The 12,248-nt window shown below is 38.2% G+C and overlaps 1 protein-coding gene across 6 annotated transcripts in view; it reads right to left on the reverse strand.

The window, feature by feature from the left end:
* The window catches only part of USO1 (USO1 vesicle transport factor), a 61,731-nt gene that overhangs the window by 30,872 nt on the left and 18,611 nt on the right, over window positions 1-12,248 (reverse strand). For all 6 annotated transcript variants that reach the window (XR_009154849.1, XM_058180448.1, XM_058180447.1 and 3 more), the window contains 7 exons: window positions 11,693-11,795; window positions 9,370-9,425; window positions 7,750-7,870; window positions 7,466-7,644; window positions 7,172-7,312; window positions 5,919-6,007; window positions 3,507-3,661 (listed from right to left, as the gene is read on the reverse strand). Coding sequence is in view for 5 of the 6 variants with exons in the window: in XM_058180448.1 (XP_058036431.1) it covers window positions 3,507-3,661; window positions 5,919-6,007; window positions 7,172-7,312; window positions 7,466-7,644; window positions 7,750-7,870; window positions 9,370-9,425; window positions 11,693-11,795 (844 nt within the window). In the remaining variant the exon portion in view is untranslated. The remainder of the gene's footprint in view (window positions 1-3,506; window positions 3,662-5,918; window positions 6,008-7,171; window positions 7,313-7,465; window positions 7,645-7,749; window positions 7,871-9,369; window positions 9,426-11,692; window positions 11,796-12,248) is intronic.

The raw sequence follows: 12,248 nt of genomic DNA on the forward strand, positions 1-12,248 counted from the left end.
GAGGACGCTAAGTTGCGCACCTCTCCATCGGGGCCAGTGACTCGCCACCGATGGTCAGCCGCGATTTAGCTGACTGTACCGGGATGCCGCATCCACAGCCACTCTGTCTTGGAGGGATTGAGCTTGAGCCTGTTTCTCCCCATCCAGACCCGTGACGGCCTCCAGACACCGGGACAGCACTTGATAACCGTTGGGGTGGTCCGGTGTAGAAAAGTACAGCTGGGTGTCATCCGCATACAGCTGGTACTTCACACCGAAACCACTGATGATCTCACCCAGCGGCTTCATGTAGATGTTAAACAGAAGGGGCGAGAGAATCGACCCCTGCGGCACCCCACAAGTGAGGCGCCTCGGGGCCGACCTCTGCCCCCCTGTCAACACTAACCTATGCCATTTTGGACAAATGGCTGTCCGGTCTGTTTTCAAAAATGTCCAGTGATGGAACTTTCACAACTTCTGGAGGCAAGCTATTCCATTGGTTTACTATCCTCACCATTAGAAAATTTCTCCTTACTTCTACGTTGCTTCTCTCCTTGTGTTGTGACTCCAGCCCCCGAGCCTGTCCTCATGGAGGAGGAGGACTCTGAGAGTGATGGGGGGGGGGGAGCCGACAAGGCTTCCCTCTCCAGGACCCTCCTCTTTGGCACCACCCCAGGTTCCAGCTGTAGGCCAGGAGGAGGAGCTGACAAGACCTCCCTCTCCCGGACCCTCCCTGGCACCGCCTCAGGTTCAAGCTGCTGAAGATCAATCTTGGATTGACCCGAGACAACGACAAAAAGATAAGCGTGTGCAGCAAAGGAAGAGGTGTGGCAGGCCCAGAGATTGCTGAGTCACTGAGCCACACCCCACAGGGGATAAAAGCGGGTGGAGTTGCCATCTGGCCCTTGTGACGGACAAAAAGCTACCAAGTGTGAACTGCAGATCAGTCGTTTGGGAGTTAAAAGGCCTGAACTGTGCAAAAGATTTTTCTGTGAGCTCTTGGCAACGGATGTTGGACACGTGGGCTTCTGTCTCCGTAAGAGATAAAGAACTCGAAACTTGGCAGGTCTTTGCACTGTTGCTGCCAAGTCTGTCATCCCTACAGAAAGTCGGGTCTGTTGTAAATATAAATGAGTGTGGGACATGTGTCTCTGCGTCTTCTCTGTGAGGTGGGGAGGGGGACAGAACACCTTGGTTAGTTTCTATCCATTGTTTCTTGTCTTCTGGTGGTTTGGAAGATAGTTTCCTCGTCTTTCTAGGAGTCCTTCAAATATTGGAATACTGCTATCATGTCCCCTATAGTCTTTCTTTTCACCGTACTAGACATACACAATTCCTGCAACCGTTCTTCGTATGTTTTAGCCTCCAGCCCCCTAAATATCTTTGTTGCTCTTTTCTGTACTCTTCCCAAAGTCTCAACCTCTTTTTATATTCATCAGTGGTTTTGGGGTGAGATACCAACTGTACGCTGATGACACGCAGCTGTACTTTTCCACTCCAGGCCACCCCAGCTAAGCCGTTGAAGTGCTGTCCCGGTGTTTGGAAGCCGTACGGGTCTGGATGGGGAGGAACAGGCTCAAACTTAATCCCTCCAAGACGGAGTGGCTGTGGATGCCGGCACCCCGGTACAGTCAGCTGCAGATGCGGCTGTCTGTTGGGGGCAAGTCGTTGGCCCCGATGGAGAGGGTGCGCAACTTGGGCGTGCTCCTGGATGGGCAGTTGTCCTTTGAAGAACATTTGACGACCGTCTCCAGGAGAGCTTTTTATCAGGTTTGCCTGATCCGCCAGTTGCATCCCTTCCTGGACCGGGATGCCCTATGCACGGTCACTCATGCTCTCGTTACCTCTCGCTTGGACTACTGCAATGCTCTCTACATGGGGCTCCCCTTGAAGAGCACTCGGACACTCCAGCTAGTCCAGAATACGGCTGCGCGGGTTATTGAGGGAGCGGTTCGGAGCTCCCATGTAACACCTATCCTGCGCAGACTGCACTAGCTACCTGTTGTCTTCCGGGTGTGCTTCAAGGTATTGGTTACCACCTTCAAAGCGCTCCATGGCTTAGGACCGGGATACTTACGAGACCGTCTACTGCCGTCTTCTATCTCCCAGCGACCGGTGCGTTCCCACAGAGAGGGACTCCTTAGGGTGCCATCAGCCAAACAATGTCGACTGGCGGCCCCCAGGGGGAGGGCCTTCTCTGTGGGGGCTCCTACCCTGTGGAACGAGCTCCCCCCTGGACTTCGACAATTACCTGACCTTACGACCTTTCACCGCGAACCTAAAACCTATTTATTTTGTATGGCTGGACTAGCTTGATTTTTAAAATTTTAATTTAATTTAATGGGTTTTAAATTTCTGTAATTTTATAGGGTGTAATTTGTATCTTAAATTTTCTGACTAACTGAATAAGTTTTTTAAGGGTTGTTTTTAATATTGTGCGTGCTTTTGTTTGTATTTTATTTGGCTGTTCACCGCCCTGAGTCCTTCGGGAGAAGGGCGGTATACAAATTAAAATAATATTATTATTATTATTATTATTATTATTATTATTATTATTATTATTATTATTATTATTATTATTATTATTATTATTATATTGTGGTGACCAGAATTGGATGCAATTTTCCAAATGTGGTCTTACTAAGGCTTTGTTAAATAGTAGTAGAACTTCATGTGATCTTGAATCTATCGCTCTAAATGCAGCCTAGGATTGCACCGGCTTTTTTGGCTGCACACTGTTGGCTCATATTTAAGTGATTGTCCTCTAGGATTCCAAGATATCTGTCATAATTATTGGTACTGAGCCAAGTTTCAGCTACCTATATACCCTGTTTCCCCCAAAATAAGACATCCCCTGATAATAAGCCCAGTCGGGCTTTTGAGTGCATGGCAATAAGGCCATTTCAGGGCTCAAAAAAAATATAAGACAGGATCTTATTTTCAGGGAAATACGGTAATTGGTTTTTCTTGCCTAAGTGTAAAACCTTACTTTTATCTAAGTTGAATTTTATTTTAGATAGGGCCAATTACCAGTAAATGTGATAATCTTATGTATCATTATTGTGTTTGTTAATGATTTCTTAATATGAGTTATTTTTTTCAGCACAGCAGGTAATGGGAAAAAACTCCAAAGAAAATTGCTAGGAGAGTCTAATGCTGCTCACTGATACTTTATTTTGTTAAAATATCATTGCCATTTCTGGAATCAAAAAGGGATTAAGTGAAATGGGCTTCACATATAAGAAAAAAAAACTATTCTATAACATTAAAGCAGCAGAAGGGTTTTCAAACAACTTACAGAAGCATCCAATCATATATCTATTATGCCATTTAATGTGTTATTACAATAATGCCAAGCTTGTTTCTGGAGCAACTGCAAATGAACATAACTGGAAAGTTCTACAATTACCACTTATAAGGATAAGCCTCCTGAAAGTGAGTAGAACTTTCCTCCCTCCTGCTACCCCATAATCATGTATTTTTACACCTAAAGTTAGAAGTAGGAATTTAACTTTCCAATACCGTACCATCAATGGTTGAAGGTAGAAGAGTTGATACAATTTCTCCTTGCCCTTTTTGGTTTTTGTATAAGAAACACTGGAAGCAATAAAGGACAGCACAGCGCAGGACAAATGGTTGTCTCTCATTTACCATTGACATAAGAAGCACAACAATTGCAGGCCTGTGATTGAAAGAAGAATCTCTTTTTTTAGTTTAGGTCTGTACGCTTCCATAAGAATGTGATGCATATATACATAAAATTGATACACTAGTATGTAAAAGAAAATATATTAATTAACCCAACTTGTCAGAAAACTTGTGACTTATTCAATTTCTCTCATTTTTTTCCAGTTCTGCCAAGTAATTACCGTATCTTTCAGAGTATAAGATGCATCATTTTCCCCCAAAAAAGAGGGTGAAAATCTGGGTGCATCTTATACTCCGAATGTAGCTCTGTCCAGCTTCTCAAACAGAGATTTCAGAGGCTGAAAAAAGCATCAGAAATGAAACTTCAGAAACAAAGCCCCCAAACAGAGCTTCAGAGGGTTTTATTCTGAAGCTGTTTCAGAAGCTTTCAGAGGCATAAAAAGAAGTTTTTTCTGAAACAGAGTTTCAGAAGTTTCTGAGGCAGAAAAAAAGCAAGGCACAGAGCTCACAACCAAGGAACCTGTTGCTAAAATTAACTTCTGGAACAGCTGATTGGGGGTATTCTGGGACTCAGATCCACCTGCCAATTAGCTTTTTTCTTATTTTTTTCTTATCCCTCAAAACTAAGGTGCATCTTATACTCCGGTACGTCTTATACTTTAAAAACTACAGTACTTCATCTTACACATTTTTTTTAATGTGGCTCTTCTTCTCAGGACAGTAATTTACAAAAAATATTTACAAATAGAAGTTCCAGTTCAATGCCTAAGACCCTCAAAAAAAGCAAGGAAGATAGCAGAAGGGCAACTAGAAGTAATTACAACTTGGTATCACTTTTAGATCCGGACTTTCCTTTAACTCCTTTTTGAACTCGATTCAAAAAGAAAATAACAAAGTACTTTCTTTCTGACATTAAGAAACAAATGATTTGCAATTCATAAACCTCTGATAAAAACCATATTTGAGTATATGAAACAACTGTTAACACCACATTACTGTGAGCGTTCTACTAGTTTCCTTGATGAAACAAGATTATTTGGACCTTTTACAGTCAGGATTCAGGCCTAGATATGAACGGAAATGGCAATGGTCATACTTTTTATGACAATGATTCTGATGGGAGTAGTTTGTTCATCCTTGCTCTACTTGATCTATCAGCAGCCTTTGATACCATTGATGATGGTATCTTTCTAGAGTGGCTTTGGGGGTTGCAGGGGGGGAGGGCATTTTGTTGTCCTTGTTCACTTCCTTCTCAGTCGGTATTCATAGGAAGCAAGAGGTCCAGCCTCACCCCCTGCTTTGCAGGGTCCAACAGGGCTCGGCACTTTCTCCACTTCTGTTTAACATATACATCAAGTCACTGGAAGAGATTATATACCAATATGGATTATAGGTCAATATGCTGATGAAACCCATCTGTATATTGCAGCCCATGATGAGTTAATCCATATTGTGACCTCCCTCTCACAGTGCCTGGAGGCTGTAATGGGCTTGATGGGAAGCAATGGACTAAAACCCTGGCAAGAAAGAATGACTCTGGGTTTGGGTTCTTCAATCCATGGAAAATTCATGCTACAGTCAATTCATCTGTACAGATGAAACCCATCTGTATATTGAATGAAACCCATCTGTATATTGCAGCCCGTGATGAGTTAAACCGTATTGTGACCTCCCTCTTGCAGTGCCTGGAGGCTGTAATGGGCTTGATGAGAAGCAATGGACTGAAACCCTGGCACGAAAGAATGACTCTGGGTTTGGGTTCTTCGATCCACGGAAAACTGCCATCTCTGATCTTGGATTAGGTTTCCCTGCCTCAAATAGCCCCAGTGGAGGTTCTCCTGAACTCATGAATTCTGCTTGAAGAACAAGTGGCAATCATGGCCAGTATGGTCTTTGTGCAACTATGGCTCAGGAATTCTGGCAGTTGAAGTCCACACTCATAAAAGGGCCATAGTTGCCCATCCTTGATCTAGTGGCACCAAGAAAGGCATTCTCTGTAGCAGCCCCTTCCCTGTGGAACATCATCACTGCAGAAATAAGACTGTCCCTCATTTTGCAAACTCTTGCAAAATTGCCCTGTATCACTGTAAGTGAATTGGGTGGCCATATAAATTTTCTTAATAAACAAATAAATAAATCACGAAAACTCAGAATAACTTCTATATCAATTGCCATTTCTTATAATTAAATATTAACATTTCAGATTTTTATACCCAATTTACAGTTAAATGTGTTTCCTTCCATAAACATTAATTTTTACACAAAGTTCCATTACATTTTCTTTAACATACCTTGGAGGATTTGAAGGTGCATTTACTGAAGCAAAGTAATCTTGATTCATTTGAGATCCTCGAATTACTTCTGATACAGTGTTAATGGTCTAGAAAATAAGAATTAAAGAACACAAGAAATCAAAACTAATCGCTACAATGTCAGAATCAGGAAGTGAACAATGAATTGATATTGAGTTCATTTCTTTGATTTATGCTATATTATGCAAAATGCACACTAACAAATATTTATATTTATTTATGAAAATACAATAAAGTATTTTCAGTTTTGGTTCTCTGTATATATTCTATCAGTGAAAGTAACATGATTGCTCAACAGATTTAAGATTGGACAATATTTCATTGTTATTCCACACTATCAGAAGAATATGAAATTATTGAAAATTGAGCAATATTTGTGCATGTAGCTGTTTACATTGAATGAGTTGATTTGTATGTGATCATGTGACGTCATACTCTGCAGACAATTTTTACATGCTATCCTACAAAATCTTAAAAACAATGAGGGTGAATGACATCAGTCCAATTTACTTGCAAATGATAGTAACACACCATGAAATATTCTAAAATGATAATATTATTCCCTAATAACATTGTTAAAATGAAGGTTACCTTTATAGTAGCAAAAGAAGATCTGAACCCTGTTTGTCAAACATTTTCAATAATCTAACATTTTTTAATTTACATTTGAAACGATGAAATTGAATCAAACACAGGTAGTCCTCAATAGTGACCATAGGTCATTTAGTGACCATTCAAATTTACAACGGCACTGAAAAAAATGACTTAAGACTATTTTTTACATGTACAACCATTATAGTAATTCCATGATCATGTGATGAAAATGTAGATGCTTGGCAAGCAGTTTGCATGCAAGCAGTTTGAGGGTTACAGTGTCCCAGAGTCATGTCATCACTTTTGCAACCTTCTGACAAGCAAAATCAATGGGGAAGCCAGATTCATTTAACAACTATGTTACTCACTTAATAACTGCAGTGATTCACTTCACAACTGTGGCAAGAAAGTTGTAAAATGGGGCAAAATTCACTTAACAATTGTTTCACTTAACAACAGAAACTTTGGGGTCAATTGAGATCATAAGTTGAGGATTATCTGTAATAATGTGTGTCAATATTTTAAAGTTCTACAGAAATTTTTAAAAATTCAGCATTTCAGAAAAGGCTATGATAATTTCCTCTTGTTACCTGATCATTATCTTATCTTGTAACAGTCACTATTCTCTAGTATTTTACCTCTGTAAGAATATCAGCAGGAACTCCAGTTGCCATCAGAATTGTACAAAGCTGTTGTAATAACCCACAATGAAACATGGTTTTTTGACAACTGCTGGTGGCACCAGGAGGATTTGTAGGAGACACCAGCACACGCACCAGCTGTAAAGAAAGTAAACAATGATTTAGGTGTGCTGAAAGTATCCAAAGCATCCTTTTTAAATAACTTCAAAGATAATGCTATTCCATTTGACATTAGTTCAAAACTTACTTAGACCTCATTTTAAATGTTACTTCATATGGATAAAAAATTACCTGCAGCATCAAATGCAAATTGGTTACTTTCTGTGCAGACCAACCAGCATTATCATCACCAACTTCAAACCATGGTTTCATACGCTGAATATAAGAACCTTCCTTGAAAAAATTCTGATTTGAATTGTTATTTTTCAACAAATTTTGTAGCAACAGAAGACAGTCCTCCACTACTATGCCTACAAAATAGAGTGGTTAACAGACATTAATTTTAATAGCTCTTATAAATATGAATTATCTGAACTTATAACTATGGAATGAAAATTGAGATTTCAGGCACATACCTCCATCGCTATTACCCTCATCTGTTATGATATCTAACAATCTTTCAAATGCATTTTCAAAAGCAACTATTTTCTGGATTGCTGCATTACTTTTTGTTAACTGCTGAAGTAACAAAACACCCTGGAGGAGAAAGGGGAAAAAAAGACAAAATGTTCACTGGAGTTAAAAACAAAAGACAACAACAACCAATTGCAGACAAGAACTAGTATAAGTATATATTCCATAAAATCGCTTAAAAGTTTGTGAGAATCAATTGAATAAGAATCACTACTTTCTCTCATATATTTTCTTCTGCTATTGCTCAAATCTCCTTTAACAAAAACAGAGAATAAAGGGGAAATAAGTAGTTTTGTAAAGCACTCAGTCATGCAGTTTCTTCAGATGACTCAGAACTTCCTCCTTACCTATGTGTTAGGGTTTTTAATGCCACATTATGGAGTAAAAATAGTAGTATTGTATTGTTTTAAGTTAACTGTTTGAATAGCAAGGATAAACTATTACATATTGTGGGCACCTAGTTTTTTTAAACTTACAGTGCCATCTCTTCTTCTATAGTTATATTTTAGAATTCTCTCTAAGTTTTGGTTCCTGGCTCTTTGTTTGAACTTTGCAAAAAATAAAGATATGATGCATACATGATAAAGCAGCAGAATACTGGCTGCTGCACCTGAAAACTTATCTCTAACTTATCTTAAAGTGTATAACTAGACATTTGTTGAAAAATGTTTGAAAAATAAGAAAAGAAGATTTTATTTTAACTATGCAAAATGCATGTCTGATAATTTATAAAATAAGGACAACAATGACAACATGTAAATGAGTAAGGAAGATATAAGATTTAGGAAAGTGAAGTGCAAGGAAATACAGTTATAAGCAAAGAAAATGTCATTTCAGATTAATAATTTTCTGTTTCAAAACAACCAGGACAGTGGTGAAATGTAAAAGTTGTTGCTACCGGTTCTGTGGGCGTGGCTTGATGGTGGTGGTGGGGTAATGTCACTGGGTGGGCGTGGCCAACTTTTTTTTTTTACTTTTAAAAGCATTTTTTCTACAACCTCTTCAGCTGAAGAGGTTGTAGAAAAAATGCTTTTAAAGGGTTCTGATGATCCCAGCTGAGCCGTGCGATCATCAAAGGCCTTTTTTTTACTTTTAATTTTTTTCAGTCAAAGAAAAAATGCTTTTAAAAGTAAAAAAAAAACCCTCTGATGATTGCGTGGCTCAGCTGGGCAAGGGCAGGGGAGGGATGTTTGCTACCAATTCTACCCACCACCCGCCGCCATCGCTACTGGGTCGGGCGACCCGGTCCGAACCGGGAGCATTTCACCCCTGAATCAGCACTTCTAAAATCAAAGAAACTTGTTTATCAATTTACAATAAATCTGTCAATCTCTTAAGATTTTCAGCATGAGGTTAATTAAAAATAAACGTATTTTCTTCAAAAACAGTCTATAATATTCTGCAATAATGACATTGGCATATACTTCATGTACTTATCATCTACTCTGATTATATTGTATTTTCAGTGAAATATAAATGCTAAGAAAATACTGGGCTGGTTTTACAATTCAGAAAAGAATGTCATTAATAAAATGTTGCATGAATGTAAAATATCTACTCACATCATTTCTTATGACCTCTCTAGAATCTGCTAGTAGATCCATTAACCTTGAGACTCCTAGAAAAAAAATGATAGACTTGAGTTAAAGGGAGAATTATCTATTTTAATCAGCCATGGACATTCAAGGTCTCAAGTAAAGTCTTACCTAGTCTGGCCAGAAATGATTCTACTAAATACCAAGGTCTGAATACACGAATTTCTACATTCATGTCATATGAGACATCATTAAAGTATGACTCCCCTCCCCATATTCTTTTCTTGACAAATTAAGAAAACAACTTTTTAATGGCTTGTTGGCATTCAGAGAATAAAAAATAGCACAGTCTACATGTTTCTTGTACTACTGTAATCTACCTAAATATTCTGGCTAAAAATACTATTACCAGATATATGGAAAATTATGCTCAACTTTTGAATAGTTTATAAAGTTCTCAAAATGAGGTGTAAAGCCAGGAAGTGCAATTAATCTTCTTGCTTAAAACGCCAAGCAAGAAATATCTTTTAATAATGACCAGCAATGAATTAATTACACTTTCTCATAGACAAGAACAGGTTGTCCAGAGTATAGTATAAAATCCATTTTAGATTATTACAATACACTATATATACATAGCACTAAAAAATCTAATCCATTCATCCATCATCTTAATTATCGGAGATACTCTAGGCAGCCACTGTGAATAATAATGCAATTGCCATATTGTGTACTAAACTAAATTTAGTTGAGCAGGTATTGTACGGTCCTTAGTTCTGACAGATAAGACAGGTTCCGGGCCCTAATCAAGAGGTTGTCCCAAAGGTGCTTTTTCTAAAAGGCATCTAGACTTTATTTTTTTCTTTTGAAAATGTTTTGCTTCTCATCTGAGAAGCTTCTTCACTTCTAACTGATGGGTGGGGAATGGAATGATTTATATTCTTTGCAGTCACCTGGTTGTTAGTCTTTTGAGGGTTAGTTGTTACCTTTCTGAGAGTCCTTTCAAGGGTTCAAGCCACTTGGGTGTTTATCTGTAGTCATCTGAATCAGAATGTAAAGAGATGTGGAACCTTCTTGGACCTGCTGAAAGGACTGCTTTATAAACAGGTGATGTTGTATCCTTTCTCCCTTTGTTGAGGGCTATTCAATGTTAATATACATGATCTTTTTGACTCCTCTTTCAACCAGTAATTCTCTTTGTCCAAAATGTGAACTTTGCTGTGTTCAAAACCGTGACCTTGTCTTTCAGATTCAAATGGACTGCTGAATCCTATCTTAATATATTTATTCTTCTGTGTTATGCCATGTGTTTGTGAAGTGGTTGTTTTATTTCCCAATGTGCAGATCTGCACATGTCTCTCTGCATTGCACTGCATATACCACATTGTAGTGTTTGTGACTGGATGTTTTGTACTTGGGGTGGACAATCTTCTATCTTAATGTATTCCTGGATTTAAAGTGTGCATATATGTTGTGTTGCTTGAAAATTCTCCTGAGCTTTCCATATATTCCTGCAAAGTATGGAATGACAACATTGCTCCATTTGTTGTTCTCTTCCTTGTTATGAAAGAACTACCGCTGGATCCTTTTGTGATCCTTCATCCTTTTGATGAAGGCCCAGTTTTGATAGGGCATCCTTGATGTATTTTTGTTTTCTCTTTTCTTTCTCTTTTCGCTCAGGTGACTTTGAAGATACAGAAAAACTCCCAAGTAGCCTCCACAACTTTCAGAGAGCTAATGACCAATCCTCCAAGTGCTAACAACCAGATGACTGCAAAAAATATATATTCTTCCATTCCTCACCAGTCAATCAGAATGGAAAAAGCTTCTTAGGTGAGAAGAGAAACAATTTCAAAGGGAAAAAAAGTTTGGATGCATTTTGGAAGATTTGGAACAACAATGACCGGGATATTGAGAATCTTCATAGAATCTCTCTCTTTCTCGAGGAATTGATTAAATAACATTTTAATTGGTTCTGGAACACAATTCCAAAGCTCCCAGCCCTTGCCCCACACTGCCTGCCCACACTGCCTGAATCAGGGTATGATTTGATCCAGAATAGAGGTTCCTATATTGCAGCATTTCATTACTCAATTATGGTCTTCAAAATATGTGCTTATTATTACTCTTATCTTTTCATACTACAGAAAACATTATTTATCCAGAGAGTTAATGCTAATAATTTTAAATTTTTATCAATTGCTTTGGATATCTGTTTTCAGTCCCCCATGCTGTCCAGAGTCACCATGTGTGAGTTGGGCAAGCATATAAATTTGTTTAATAAAAATATAATTAATAAATAGCTATTACGTTTAAAAATGGATGTAAAATACTATTTAAAAATACTTACCCATAGGACTGACTAAGATTATCTGCTGCACTTGGGGACCTTGCTGTTTTAACAACACTGTAAGAAGTTTTACTCCAGGCCACCGGACATGAAAATCAAACTCCTGCAATGATCATATATTTCATTGATAAAGTATTAAAGTTTTATTGTAGCAGTAATCTAATGCACCAGTTCTATAGAGGCTAGCATTTACATTTTTTGTCTGGGGTAAGTAATTAATAAACTATTGATTGAAATATTACAAATCTGTCAAGTAATTAACATCAAACAATAGCAATACCTAAAAAGCTTTTCTCAAGTAATTTAGATTAGTTTATAAGAAAAAAGTTTCAGGTAAAATTAAGGATATATATGTGTGAAATTTACTTGTCATAGTCATAACAAATTCCTGGGATAAATATCCCAGGCAAACTGTTTCTTAATTTTATCCAAATAAAATTTAAGATTACATACAAATCAAGCACATTATGAGAGAATGCACCAACACCATCACATCAGGTTTTACCAGATGCAGTAAGGTGCAAAATCTACTTTGAGTGTTTTTTACCTACTTCGG

The sequence above is a fragment of the Ahaetulla prasina genome, chromosome 4 (assembly GCF_028640845.1).
Source record: "Ahaetulla prasina isolate Xishuangbanna chromosome 4, ASM2864084v1, whole genome shotgun sequence".
Taxonomy (NCBI): Eukaryota; Metazoa; Chordata; class Lepidosauria; order Squamata; family Colubridae; genus Ahaetulla; species Ahaetulla prasina.